Source organism: Pezoporus wallicus, unplaced genomic scaffold (assembly GCF_028554395.1).
Source record: "Pezoporus wallicus isolate ANWC-B61680 ecotype Strahan unplaced genomic scaffold, APGP_CSIRO_Pwel_v1 contig_12604, whole genome shotgun sequence".
Lineage (NCBI taxonomy): Eukaryota > Metazoa > Chordata > Aves > Psittaciformes > Psittacidae > Pezoporus > Pezoporus wallicus.
The window spans coordinates 223368-237465 of NW_026638783.1; the positions used below are offsets into that span (position 1 = coordinate 223368).

General features: G+C 54.0%; 1 protein-coding gene across 9 annotated transcripts in view; it reads right to left on the reverse strand.

Moving 5' to 3' along the window:
* Positions 1-1338: 1338 nt before the first annotated feature.
* The window catches only part of MACF1 (microtubule actin crosslinking factor 1), a 134706-nt gene continuing 121946 nt past the window's right edge, over positions 1339-14098 (reverse strand). For 7 of the 9 annotated variants that reach the window (XM_057412545.1, XM_057412551.1, XM_057412552.1 and 4 more), the window contains 15 exons: positions 13662-13856; positions 13008-13136; positions 12784-12927; positions 12507-12695; positions 12058-12175; positions 11440-11603; positions 10170-10332; positions 9487-9641; positions 9185-9259; positions 8516-8533; positions 6396-6513; positions 5462-5673; positions 4810-4920; positions 2943-3066; positions 1339-1730 (listed from right to left, as the gene is read on the reverse strand). In XM_057412545.1, the coding sequence (XP_057268528.1) occupies positions 1474-1730; positions 2943-3066; positions 4810-4920; positions 5462-5673; positions 6396-6513; positions 8516-8533; positions 9185-9259; positions 9487-9641; positions 10170-10332; positions 11440-11603; positions 12058-12175; positions 12507-12695; positions 12784-12927; positions 13008-13136; positions 13662-13856 (2172 nt within the window). In that variant the 3' untranslated portion in view covers positions 1339-1473. The remainder of the gene's footprint in view (positions 1731-2942; positions 3067-4809; positions 4921-5461; positions 5674-6395; positions 6514-8515; positions 8534-9184; positions 9260-9486; positions 9642-10169; positions 10333-11439; positions 11604-12057; positions 12176-12506; positions 12696-12783; positions 12928-13007; positions 13137-13661; positions 13857-14098) is intronic. The other 2 variants (XM_057412554.1, XM_057412553.1) reach the window with 2 other exon arrangements.

Here is a 14098-nt window from a genome sequence, read left to right on the forward strand (position 1 = left end):
GCCCCCACAGTGGGCTCAGCCATCGCGTCCCTGCAAGGGATGAGCAGCTCCAGCTCTCACACTCACAAATCCAACACTGTGGAATAAAGTAGGAGGCAAGATCGTTTATTACCGCAAGCAAATTTTAATACAAAAATGTGTCTGGTTTTTAAACAATTCATTGGTAGAGCTTCAGTTTTGCCTCAATTTAAACCAATTGAGAGAATCACACAGCAACACGGTCGGAGCCGGAGAGGAACAGTGGTTAATAAATAGAGGAGCTCGGAGAGCCCCTGCCCCGGCCCGTCTCCTGGTCACTTGGTCAGTTGGATTCGATTACAAAGAAAAAGGAGCATACAAAAGCGAGACAGGGCTCATAGCAAGTGTGCTGGTGAGACTCGTTTCAAGGACAAGCAACTGTGCGTGTAAGTCCAGATTTCTCCTAGGAGCAGAGGTCGCATCCATCTCAGCCTGGTTGGAAGTGGAATGACCGGTTCAATAATAAATAGGAAAAACAAAAACAACCCCCAAAGAGATGCAGGTAAAACAGTGAACACCGTGGGTCAGCCCCATGGAACCAGGAGAACCCTCTCACGTGTAGGACCCGCCACCGCGCAGGGATGTGTCTGAGCGGTCCAGACCCACAGCCCTACCCCGTGCTCTTCACTGGGCAGCTTCAGCCTGAACCCCTCCCCAAACCCCCCCCATTTACTCCTTTGCTCTTTAAAAGCGAAGCAGCCGGGACTGTGTTCTGAGGCTGCCGCGTGTGCAAACTGTGTCAGGTCAAACCCCGCTTCCTTCAGCTAAAACCACCTCAGCTGTAAAAGAGAATGGAAACAGAAGCCCCCCGTCCCCTCACCTCACGTGTCTGCGGTTGAGGTATCTGTGAGTTACAAAAAAGAGAGTTCCTTGGACACTGCAGGATTCAGGTCTTTGCTTTTAAATATAATTTACCTTGCTGAGACAGCAAGTTAGGTTTATAAAGATGCATTTAGGAAACAATCCTAAAAGATAAAGCAGGTTCGCACCCTGCACCGCGCAGAAATCCTATTTATAGGCTCGGTTTTCTTTACACTTTCACATCTTGACCTTTGTTTTGCTTCCTTTTTTTTTTTTTTTTCCATTTTTTTTTCTTTTTCTTTTCCTTTTTTTCCTCCTCCCCTCCCCCCTCTTTCTCTCCCACATTTCAGGTTTTCAGCCCCCCCACCCCGCACCAGGGAGCGCCGAGAGGCAAGTTTTTATCTACATAAATATTCACATGAAAATAGTAACTTACAAAAAAAAAAGGAAAAAAAAAAAACAAAAAACCAACAAAAAAAAAACCACCCCCCCCAAAATAAGGCAGCTTCATAACACAACTTTCTTTTACACTTTTAACAATATAGTTTCTCCCATTTAGAATAAATATACATCCAATGTACGGAGCAGGGTTAAAAACTGGACACGGGTCGGGTTTTCTCTCTGCCTGTGCCCCGGCAGGGCTGCGGTACAGTATTATCTCTTGGGGCCCGGCGTTTTCGGGGTGGCAGTGGTGCTTTTCTTGGACATGGTGGGGATTTTGGAGGGCTTGGCGGCGGCGCGGCGCGATCCGCCCTGCCCGCCGGCCGCGCTGCTCTCCGAGGTGTCCGAGCACGCCGACTGCGTCTCCAGCACGTCCAAGTCGGAGGCGTCGCTCCCGCGCCGGCTGCTGGCCCGGCTCCCGGTGCGGCTCCCGGCACGGCTGGTGGGGCGGCTCGCTGTCCTCTTGGGGTCTGCAAGGGCACAGCCGTGAGGAGGAGTTGTCCCCATCCCCGTCCCCGTCCCCATCCCCATCCCATCCCCGTCCCCATCCCACCCAGCACCCCTGAAACACCGGGTTCAACATCAGCACTGATTCATTCCCAAGATTTAAGGGAGCAGCTGTCAAACTGCTGCAGCACAGAACCATGGAACGGTTTGGGTTGGAAAGGACCTCGTCCAGTTCCAACCCCCTTCCGCTGGAGCAGGTTGCTGCCAGCCCCAGCTAACCTGGCCTTGAACACTGCCAGGGATGAAGCATTTATCAGCACCCTCACAGCAGAGAACTTCTGCCTTGTCTCCAACCTGAACTTCCCCTGTTTCTGAACCCATCATCCCTTGTCCTATCCCTACAGTCCCTAATGAAGAGTCCCTCCCCAGCATCCTTGTAGCCCCCTTCAGACACTGGAATCTGCTCTGAGGTCTCCATGCAGCTTCTCTTCTCCAGGCTGAACAGCCCCAACTTTCTCAGCCTGTCTTCATACAGGAGGTGCTCCAGAGCCCTTGAGCATCCTCGTGGCCTCCTCTGGCCTTGCTCCAACAGCTCTTATGTTGAGGACACCAGAACATCTGTGCAATGTGTTTGGTTTTGATCCTTGCTGTACAATGATGCCGATGGGCTGGAGAGGGTCTAGAGAAGGGTCACAAAGATGGTCCAAGGGCTGGAAAGCCGTGTAGGAAAGGCTGAGAGAGCTGGGTCTGTTCAGCCTGGAGAAGAGAGACTCAGGGGAGAGCCCATCACCATGTTCCAGGATTTAAAGGGTGGCTACAAAGAGGACAGAGACTCCCTTTTGACAACGGGTTCCATGAGAAAGATACAGGGAGATGGACAAGTTACTGGGGAGATTCTGGTTGGACACAAGAGGAAAACTTTTCCCCTTGAGAACAACCAGCCTCTGGAATAATCCCATGGGCATGGTGACATCCCAACACTGGGCAGGGTGCTGGAAATGTAGTCTAGGTCATGCTGCGCCTAGAAAGGTTGGACCAGATGATCCTTGAGGTCCCTTCCGACCTGGGATTCTAGGATCCTATGAGCTCCTCTCCCAGGCAGGGACACAGTGGTGGGCATCAGCCTCCCCAGCTCACTGCTGGCTCCCTAAACGTGAAATATCTTCTCTGACAATCCTAGCAACCACATAGGAACAGCAGCAGCAGGAGCTCTGCAGCCTTTGCACCCAACTTACCTGCCCAACTGGTTTTGGCACCTGCGGAGATGGGTGAGGAGCTGTTACTGGTGTCCCCAGCCAGGGAGGTGCGGCTGGAGTGGAAGGTGGGTCGCTTCAGCTTGCTGCCCGCAGAGGGGGTCACCTTGGGAGGAAGCACACACACAACATCTCTTAGATGGCACTTGGGCCATGGGCACGTCCGAGGGCAGCAGCTCGGCAAGAAGAACTCAACACTTAATGAACACCCATCTTAATGGTCAAGGAGAACATGAGCTCTCGTTTCAGCAGTACTTAGTGCAAAGGAGAAAAGCCTGGATCCTGAAAATTTGGAGCTGCAGGCTAAGGCACAGCTTTTTGTTGGAAAAATAACAAAAGCAAAGCTGCAATCCACCCGGGGGAGGACGGCATCATCTGGGCTCAAAAGCTCCACAAAGAGAATGTGAAATCTTGCAAAAATGGGTGTTTTAGCACCTAAGCAGCTCAAGAGTGTTTGGGAAGGTCAAATGTAAGGCAGTGTCTTAAGAAACACATCCCATTGCAGAGATGCTGCATGATGCTGCAAGGTGGAGGGATGCTGCCCCAGTGCCCTGGGCAGATCTGTGCACCCCCCAAGGGCAGACAACTCTGGTGAGGCACCAACACTGGACAAGGGACACAAACCACAGCGGATCCACTTCGGCCACATCCTGAAACGGTGCTTTTTTCCCCTGACCTTTAAGATGTTGCAAACGCAGGTGGGAAAGCAGCAAACAGGCAGCTCTGCTCCCGCTGCTGCGGAAGGAAGCAAAGGGGAAGGTGCCGGCAGGACAAAGGCACCTGGGTCTGGCTGGAAAGGGCAGCTCCAGTTTCTCTACACCAAGCAAAGCTCCAGGTTTGGGGCAGTGCCACAGGGAAGCGGCTGCCTGCGGTGTCCCGGGGCTCGGAGCAGCACCTTGCTCCAGCCCAGGGGCATTCCTGGATAGATGTACACCAATAGCAGAGGGCATTTCCCAATGAGCTTAAAGCACAGCTGGAGAGCTTCCCCTTCATCCCCTGTGATTTCTGGGCAACCTGGAAACCTTGAAATGCCATGAAACTGGAGCTGCAGCAGGTGGTGGGAGAGGGGCAGCTGCAGTGAGCTCCCTGCGGATTAAAACCCATTAACACGTGATTTCACCGATACCATTATCATCACCAGAGACTCCAATTCTCATCCTGGATCCTAGTTTACAACAGGCAGCAAGCAGGCAATGTAGGGAAATCAGGGATGTGCCTGACTGATGATTTCAAAGGATTCCTTTTCCTGCGTGAAAGCACCGCGGAGCGAGGCGCAGTTATCACCGCTCGGTGAATCCCTGGGAGCAAGCCCGGTGTTCCTCACCCCCGAAACACAAGGCCAGGGGAAGGAGCCCAAAGCCTCAAACCGAATTCCTCCTCCTGGGAGCACAGCATACGTGTGCTTCCACACGGTGCCGAACACAAGCACTGGGTAAGCACGCAGCAGCGTGGCGCTGGGCATGCGCTGTGGCTGGTTCTCAGGTCTCAACTCGGCCGCTGCATTTCAGCTGTTGGAAGCCGAACCCTTTGGCTTTCTGATTGCCCTGCTACAATCATAATGCTTAAAAGCATTAATAATGATGAATTTTCACAGCACAAGGGGATCAGTGTGCCTCTCGTGGCTCGAAAGCCTGTAAGTGGGAATCACCAACCGCTGTGCTTTATCCTAAGGGTGACGTTGGATTTGATCCGAGTTAGAAACCCATGAGAACTGCTCACAGTCCGCGCGGTAGCGGTGCCAACAAGCGCTGCTCTACCACAAGGAAAGCATTAAAACAGGCAGGGGAGCAGGGGTTCTCCATGGGAGCAGCACGCCGGCCTGTCCTGAGGGCTGCAGACCATACTCTACCTCGGCGCTTGGGAGCTGGAAGTCGGAATAATCGAATCCCCTCAGAGGGGTGCTCGCTTTACTGTTTATCAACCAGGGTTTGTCATAACATCGAGAGAAGTGATGTGGAGTCTGTGAAATGGAAAATCCAAGGAGAAGGGGGAGAGGTGGGGATGAGTGGAAGGGAAAAAAATAAAGGAATGGAGAAGTACCTGGAATGGGGGAAAACAGCACTAAAATGAAATGAGAACCAAACGGGAATACATAAATTAAAGGGGAAAAACCCAAAGAGATGATGAAATACAGCATGCATGGGTGGATGATGTGGTGGGAACGGAGAGACCACGGGTGATGGCTTCTTCCTGCTTGCCAGCCAAGCACCATGGCTGTAGCTCAGCCCTGGGGACCAGGAGCCTTCAGCTGCACAGTGATGCCGGGGACCATCCTGCAGAGCCAAGAGCGCCCAGCTTGGGCTGAGAACCTGTCCTGCACCATCCCACCCTCCATCCTGCTGCAGACACCATGAACATCTTCTAGAAACCACAGTAACCACCGAGCCCCCAGGCCCCAACCTTCCTCTTCCTCCTCCATGCACCTCCTGCAGCTCCTCACGCTGCTGGGTTTGAAGGTTTCTAGAGGAGAGGGAAGAGGAAGGCTTCACACGTGGACCCACCTTGGCTCCGCTGGCTGGGGTGGCGGGAGAGGATGGCATGGAAGCACAGCTGTGGTTGCTCTGGCTGGCACTGGAACTGGATCGTGTCGGGGAGGCGGCTCGGGAGGATGGTTTTGACCTTCGGCCTCGCGATCGGAACGGCGTCATTCCCTGGGAGGCCCCCTCCGGCAAGATGAACTTCTCTCGGAGTTCAAGGTTGGTCCGTCCTCGTGCTGCCAGGGGACAAAGGGGAGGAGACCTTAGGGTTTGTAAGGCACCAGAAGAAGACCCGGTACCATCGGCAGCTCTTGCTGCTTTATTTAGGGTGCACGGTCCTGTACAGCTCAGGGTTTCCACGTTAGCTCCCTATGCCACTGCTCTAAAGGGATGACAGATGAACTGAGAAAACCTGTAGTAGGAATAGGTCAGAGAGAAACCAAGTAGTTCAAGGTCACAGGAGAAATCTCTGCTTATTCACTAGGATGAGCATGGACCATCTGTACGCTGTGGCCACAGCCCACTGCCTCAGTACCATGGGTTCAACCATTCTGGGCTCGAGCATCTTCTCCCCAGAGTGCCTCAGACCAGGATTTTACCATCTCCTGGCTTTGAACCTTCTGAATTCTTTCAGGTCACCTCTATGAAGCTCAGTCCATCACTCAGAGTCACACGGACACACTGACTGCTCCTAAGCACACAGTGCGGCAACACTCACTGGGGTCTTAAAACAAGAACCACATCCCTTCCCTTTCCTCTTCCCAATACCCCTGGGCAGATACTGTCACAGTATCACCAAACCTTTTTGCTTTTACATTCCATGGATGTGTTTTCTCCATCTCCTGTTATTTGGATACCCCAGACCCGCTCCGGCACCATCCATTCAGTCACAGCAGACAAGCCCTCAAACTACCGGGCGAGAAGACACTGGTGCTGTAAACCCCAGGAGCTGCCTTACCTCTGCAAGGATCATTCTTGACCAGGAATTCATCCAGGGCCATCCATCCTCCCCCGACGCGGACCATGACCGTGCTCCGCAGGATACGGACCAGCCGCAGCTGCTGGGAATCGCCGAACTGTGGAGCCAAGGAAGAGTTCAGACAAGGGGGACACGAGAGGGGAGACCCGGCCCCTTCCCACTGCGGGCTGCTCCACATCCTGGGAATGATCTACTGAGGAATTTCAGGTTTCTCCAGACAGGTTCTTCTGGAGGAAGCGCAGGCTAGCACCAGATTACAGCAGCTCTGCTGCTGCATGGTTTTAAGGTGATGCAACTCACCGAATCCTTTAGTTTTAAAGCTGGAAAGGGATTTTTTTTTTAGAGGAGCGAATGAGGTTTTGGAATTTGGTCTCTGGATGGGATTTTTCCAGCCAGAACTGTAGTTTCTTTTGACTGTGAAGGAAACAAGAGGCTGGCAACACAATGCCCCTCTCCTGGTGCAGCCCACGTGGAACAGAGCCGGCAGATCCAGCTCACGGATGCCAGTGCATCAGTGAGGCAAAGCAGCGCTGCACCGCTCAGCCAGGAACCTCTTCTCATCAAGTCTGAAGCCCAGGGATTTCACTGAGCCTCAGACTTGACCCCAGCAGCCAGAAAGCCCCCGCCGCAGAGATCACCCCGTGAGGATGTCCTGGTGAGTGCGGAGTGATGGGAATCCAGGCAGGAATCCCGCAGCAATGTCGATTAGTGACTGCAATGTTCATTAGTGATTTTAAACACCTGCAATCTCAAACGAGCGCACCCTCAATTAGAAGCATGTGCCTGTTTTACAAAGCTCCCCTGAATCTCCTGGACAGCCAAGCCCAGGCTCCCGGTTGCCCTTGGCACCAGAGCCGATGTGGGACACCGGGAGCCTGGCTCGGATGCGGCAGCTCTGCAGCCAGGTCTACAGCGCATCTGATGTGATGAGAGGATGGGGGAATCCTTAGAAATCAAGAACCACCTTCAGGATGATTAAAACCAAGAAAGAAACAGCAGCAACATTGCCCCTGGGTGGATAAGAACGGAAAACCCAGGAGACTGAATGAAAACAGAGAGTGCAAAGCCACTGGGGTGGGTCAGAGGGGCAGGAGGGAACAGCATCTCCTCCCACAGGGACATGGGACTCTGGGCCTGGGTGTCCCTGCTCCAGGGTCCTACCAAAACAGGCTCATGGTGAAAGAGCTGTCACAGCCATGCTTGGCAGAGCTGCAGTGCCCCGGGTATGAGGAGGGCAGGGAGCTGCCTTCCCACCCTCTGGGCTCTGTGTAAGGTGTCCAAGAGCTTGTTCTGCACCAGGGACAAGTCAATTCCCATTTCCTCTGCCACACTGACCTTATTCTTCAGTTGCTGTTGAAAAGGTTTCTATAAATCACTGCCTAAATGATAGCCAGAGCTCCCTCAGATCCAGCCAAGTTTGTTTCTTTTTGGACATGCTTTTGGTAGGGCACCATCATCCTATGTGAAAAATGTGCTCTCCTATTGGAGTGGCACATGCTATTGGCACGTGATGCTCCAGTCCCATTAAAGAAAGGGCTCTGCCCCCTGAGCCAGCCAGCACTCATGCTGCCCTGCTCGCCACAGCTCATGACATGATGGGGATACATGCAGGTTTTGTGAGCCTTGCTCCAGTTAGGAGTTACTCAGGAGGTGTAGGGGGATGAGGGTTTAGTTATCATTACCTACAGGACTAAAAGGGAGGACTCAGTGCTCTCATTCCACAGTGACTGGGATCCAAACCCACCCAGAGCCTGGTACAGACCTCATGCAGGTAGGTGCTCCCCACACAGGGTGCTGTGATTTGCCACTGCTTCCCATCAGCACCCCCAATGTATATGAGGAAGGAGCCACGGTGAGGAAATCTCTCTCCATTTTTGTCAAATCCTGCTGTTCCCATTGAATTTCCCCCTTTTTTTTTCTGCCCAGTGCACTCTGTTTTCCAGGTGGCCCTCCCAGCCCAGGCGCTCCCCTGTACCAGGCTCTGCTGAGCAGCGCTCACAGATCACATCCTCCCACAGCGACAAAGGACAGGACACACAGAGCTACGTTTGTTAACAGAACTCAGGAGGTGAGAGGCAGCATCACAAGGCAAACTGTACCTGATTGCCGAGGAAGAACTACGGAGGGAGGGGAGATGGTGGGGTGGGAGGAAAATTGAGAGGGAAAGGAGGGGAAAGAAAAACAAGAAAAACATTTAATGGGATTAACAGCGCAATAACCATGAGAACTGTTAACTGCAGGTAGTTAGAGATCCATAGGGTTTATGATACTTGGGTGGGAGCTCAGGGAGCCTGGTGCAGGCAGGGGGTGAGCGCTGCGGCTCCGCTCCTCCCGGCCGGAGCATCGGCCCCGCCACCAGGAAGAGGGCAGGACCCAGCTTGCCAGCTCTGTCACCGGTTCACCTCGGTGAAGGATCCCAAAGGTAAACAGCGAGCTGGGTACAAAGAGATTCTTTAAGGAAATTATCCTCCCTTGGTGGGGAGCAAGCTAAGAAAAACACGGCGGAAGGCACACTCATCCACACGGAACACTTCAAGGGCGGCTGCGGGCGCGCTGAATGCAGCGTTTCACAGGGACGGCTGCCCCAGAACAGGGACACTTTTATGCTCTCCCGGTTCAGGGAACGCCCTGGGGCCGAGGACGGTGCTAGGCAAACATGGCCCAGCCACCTCTGTTGGGAGCTGGAGGACGAGGTGCCCGGCACCCCGCCGGTGATGCCCCTGCCCCAGCTGGGAATGGGGAGCAGGATTCAGCCCCCTCTGCCTTACCCGGTATTTGTTCTCGCCGATCTGCTCCACTTGAAATCTCTTGGCACACTTGCACTGGGCCACTTGCCTGGTGACCTGCCATCACCAACAGAGAGATGTGAGGGACCGGGATTTGGGGAGTCTCGTGGCTAAAACACAGACCTAAGCAGCCTTTCCTTCAAAACCACGGTGGGTTCTGTCAGAACCAGGTGATTATTTTGGCTCAGCACCTCCATGATCCTTTTTTCCCCACTCCCTTTTGTCTTCTCCACAGCCTGAACTACCCCAACAGCCCTGAGGACCCGTCTCTTCTGGTGCTTTACCTCATCTTCAATCTTGTCGGCATCAGTGGTGGGGCGGTAGGCATCCTTGTTGGGATGGAGAGCAGCCACAAACTCATAGTAATCAATGTAGCCATCACCATCACGGTCAAAGATATCAGCCACCGCTGTCATCTCCAGCTTCGTCGTGGGGAATTCTGGAAGGAGAGGGAAATGAGCAACCGACACAGGAACCTCACTCATCACAATCGAAGATGTGAGAGCATGGTCAGCATAGAATCACGAATGGTTTGTGTTGGAAGAGACCTTAAAGCTCCTCCAGTTCCAACCCCTGCCATGGGCAGGGACCCCTTCCACTGGAGCAGCTTGCTCCAAGCCCCTGTGTCCAACCTGGCCTTGAACACTGCCAGGGATGGGGCAGCCACAGCTTCTCTGGGCACCCTGTGCCAGTGCCTCAGCACCCTCACAGGGAAGAGCCTAAGAGCTCACCCAATCTCCCCTCTGGCAGGTTAAAGCCATTCCCCTTGGCCTGTCCCTACAGGCCCTTGCCCAAAGCCCCTCTCCAGGTTTCCTGCAGCCCCTTTAGGCACTGGAGCTGCTCTGAGGTCTCCCCGTGGCCTTCTCTTCTCCAGGCTGAACCCAGTTTCTTCAGCATCTCAGTCCTCAAGCAGGGCCAACTTCGTCACATGGAGGTGGCCATTTCTGAGCTCATTTCAGGCACTTACTGGAGGCCAGGATTCCATCGATGAACTCCTGCCGGGTGATCTTCCCATCCTGATCCTTGTCGATGCGCCGGAAGAAGTCCATGACGCGGGATTTCTTGTGGTTCATCCAGCGCATGTACTTCTTCCGCCAGACGTCGAAGTCGAAGTTTGCAAACTCCTTCAACTGGAAGCAAACCCATGGGAGTCAGGGGGGAAAATCCCTGAGGGAGCAGCACCCCCGGCTCGACAGCACCCTCAAACACCAGCCTCCAGCTGAGCCTGTGCCGAGCTCCTGGTGCGAAAGCAACCTCCCACCCTCCTGGAAGGCTCATCTGGGTTTATCCAGATGAGGGGGCCACTCAAATTGACTTTCCAGACAGAAGGACACACGGCGTAGCCAACAGCCACCACGTGGACCACGCACCATGGACCCATGGACATGGGATGCAGCATCCCCCACGCTGGTATATGTACACATAGGCAGAGGTATCAGCTACTTGCACACAGACACACACACACACACCCCGTCTTTGCTTGGGAAGCTGGGGATGATGCCTGGGAAGAATACTCATTGTTGGCATCATTTTGGGCACGTTGCTCCCTTTTCCCTTTCCCTCTAAGCAGCAAAGAAGGGATCTCTTGCTCATCTTCCAGGTAAGACAGTGGCTGGGGCACAGCTCAGCTCTACAAACCCTGTGGCTCTGCCACTGGCCTCAGCTGAGCCACTCACCCTCCAGTTTAAACCAACACCCTTTTTATCCTGCCCACCCCACCGAAAGGGCTCCCATGACCCACCCCCAAGCTCAAGCAGTTCACAACAAGGTAATGCCATTGTTTTTGAGCATTTTCTTTTTCCTCTCAACATTCTTGGGAGTTCAAAGCAACAAAGAAAAAACATTAATACGCATAAACTGAACTGACCTACAGCAAAAGCAACAGAAAACAAAAACACTCACTTCTGGGCATAGCTGCTTTGTTAAGCATAAATAAAAACAAAAATGACATTAGATGTTTGGAAAAGATAGAGACAGTAATTGTTAAACTAAGCACTAGGAGTACAGGCCTGGCTGTCATTACAGATACCGACTGCAGGGGCATGAAGCAGTTCATTAATAGGCAGTTCATTACAGAAGGTAGCTTTCAGCCTTGATACTGTAGGCATACCATCAGCCAGGCAGCAGAAGCTGCCTGCAAGAGTGGGCAACTCAAGAGGCAGCACTAATGTGAAATGCTTCACAGCAACCCACAGCACTGCTCCCTTCCCCATCCCCGAGCAGCCGGGGACTGTTACCTCCTCCAGCCTGTCCAGGGCATCGTTGAGCTTGCGCTGCCGCTCCAGCGCCAGCAGCCAGACCTGCTGCCAGCGGGCCGAGAGCTGGTTTATCCGGGGGTTCTTTGTTTCCGACTGGGAGATAATGGGCATGCTGGGGGGGGCGGCCTGACTCAAGGATTTTCCTGGAAGAAAAGGGAGAAAAGGAATTGTTTGAGGTGGTGGCGATGGGTTTCAGCCAGTCTGAGCGGTCCCTGCTGGCTGCTCTCCGAAGGGATGCAGTGTCCCCGAGTAGGAGGACATGGTGATGGATGGCTCTACACCCAACCTCCCCAGCGCTCCCTCTGCACTTGGGAATTCACACTGGACTCCGGCTTCAAGAAACAACACCAAAAAAGACCCAAAACCTCATCTCAAAGCAACCGCAGAGAAAGGGAAGAGCAGCGACAGCACGAGCTCCACACACCCCAGCACAGGGGTTTTGGCAACTGCCACCTGGATTTTCCCCTCCTAACAAGTCTCAACTGCCTTCCTGGTGCCTGTCAAGGCAGGATGCCTCATTAATTGATAATCAAAGTTAATTAGTTCCCTATGCATTTAATTTCCTCCCATCATCACACGGATCAAGCAGGCACATACTGTTGCTGCGGGACTTCTCAATGAAAGGCCCGTGGGGGGGCTCAGTAGCTTTCCTCTTGTACGTCTTCGTCACCCGGTCCACGTCCGGCTGTTTCCGTGTCATCTCCTCCATAAAGGACTGTGGAAATACAGAAGGGACAAGAAAACCTTGGCAGTTTCGAGACGGTTTTGGTCTCCTCTTGCTCCAGGTCCTTGCTGGGACATGGCAAGGCCATAGAGGAGAGGTAAGCTTGTGGCCAAGCTATTGCACAGCGCCGGCTTGGCTTGGATCTGCAAATGCTGGAGCTCATCCCCTGGGCTGGCTTTGCTCTCAGGTGACAGCTCTGATTGGGTCACCTCCTGTTTTAATAGGGACTTCCAAGAGAGGTCAATGCCTCTCCCATGGAGGGGCAAGAAACCCGCTTCCTGCCCCAATCCCAAGTGCCCCCCGTGTTGGGGACTGGGCTCACCTGGTGTTCGGAGATGAGGGCTTTGACCTGGTCAATATTTTGTGGCATGGGCTCCTGGTCCCGCTGGATCAGAGTCGTCTCAGCCCACTGGATCCAAGCCAGGAGCTCTTCCAGAAGCTCTGCATTCGCCACCAGCTCCGAAAGTGCAGACTCCAGCCTCTGCTGGTGCTGCTTTGCCCATGTGAGAACCTGTTGGGAGCACAGGGATGAGCATCAGCCCGGCTCTGGGCAGGAACCCCTGCAGCCATCCCTCCCCAACGACACCCGGTGCACTCACCTCCTCGAACCTGGCTCGGATGATGGTGATCCAGTGTTTGATGGTGGTGATGCAGTCGGGATGGCAGGCGGCCAGGATGACCTCCCCCATGCCCACGGCTGCATTCACGTCCGCTCGCTTCTCCTCCACCTTCTTCATGAACTCCTGAAAGGCCCAAGTCAAGGATTTAGCAACATGCTCCCCCAGCAGCCTTGCTCAGGTTGAGTTCCAGAGCTCCCCAGTACCTTGTGCGTGTCGATGAGGGACTGCAGCGCCTCGGCATCATCGGGAAGCGCTCCTCGGAAGCGCAGGGATTGCTCTGCCTCCGAGAGCCACTCCAGCAGCATGTGCACGGCCGTCCTGAACTCCTCTGCCTGCAGCGACAAAAGCAAAGGCATCAGGTCTCCTCCTCCTGCAACACTGCTCGAACCCCTGCTGGGAGCTGGGGAGACAAAAGGGCTGAGAGGGACTTGGGAAACAAATTAAAAGAGGGGAAAGAAGTCCTATTTGTTGGCCTGGGTTTGTGCAGCACCAGCAGATGGGTCCTGCAGTGGCTGAAGACCCCCTTTTAGCTCCAATCCAGGTCTCTTTCTTGCACTGGACATCAGCAAACCCCAGCCTGGACAGTCTGATCACAGCTCTAATCCTGCTGTGCACATCAGTGAGATCTGCTCGTTCTCCCTTCTCAGATCAGCCTTTATTGGCTCTTCTTTGGGGTAAAGAATAAGTAAATAACTGACAGCCACTGGCTGCTCTGCAGCAACCCCTGGTAACTGCTGCGGGGCTGGGCTGCCCTGCTCAGCCAGATCAGGCACGGGGCAAAACCTCTTCGCTGAGGCTCAAAGCTGGAGCCCAGCAAAGCTCTCTGAGCCCGTTCCCAGCCATAGCCTTCTGCTCACCTGCTTCAAGGCCTGTTCCAGGCGGGTTTGCTTGGACACGGACAGCTTGCAGACCGTGTCCCAGCGGTTGCTCAGCTCCTGCAGCTGCACCTTCACCCAGGTCGTGTCGTCGCGGCTGTTCTCAATGAGCTCCCGGCCGGAGCGCTTCAGAACCTGCACCGTGCCCGTGCGCTTCCCCAGCTCCTTCTGGAAGACCTGCAGGGACACAGGGCAGAAGCTGAGCAGGGCTGGTCGGTCCCGGCGGGGTGTTTCATATGGAAGGAGTGAATGAAATGAGTTTGGAACACGGTTCTGCGCCCACATCAGGGATCCAACCCAACCTGGTGTGATGGGAGGGCAGGCAGAAAGCCAGGCAGAACAGGCAGCTCCTGAGCATGTTTTGGTGTAGGTACAACAACTTGACACCCTGGTAGAAGCAGTTGTGACCTGGAGCAGAC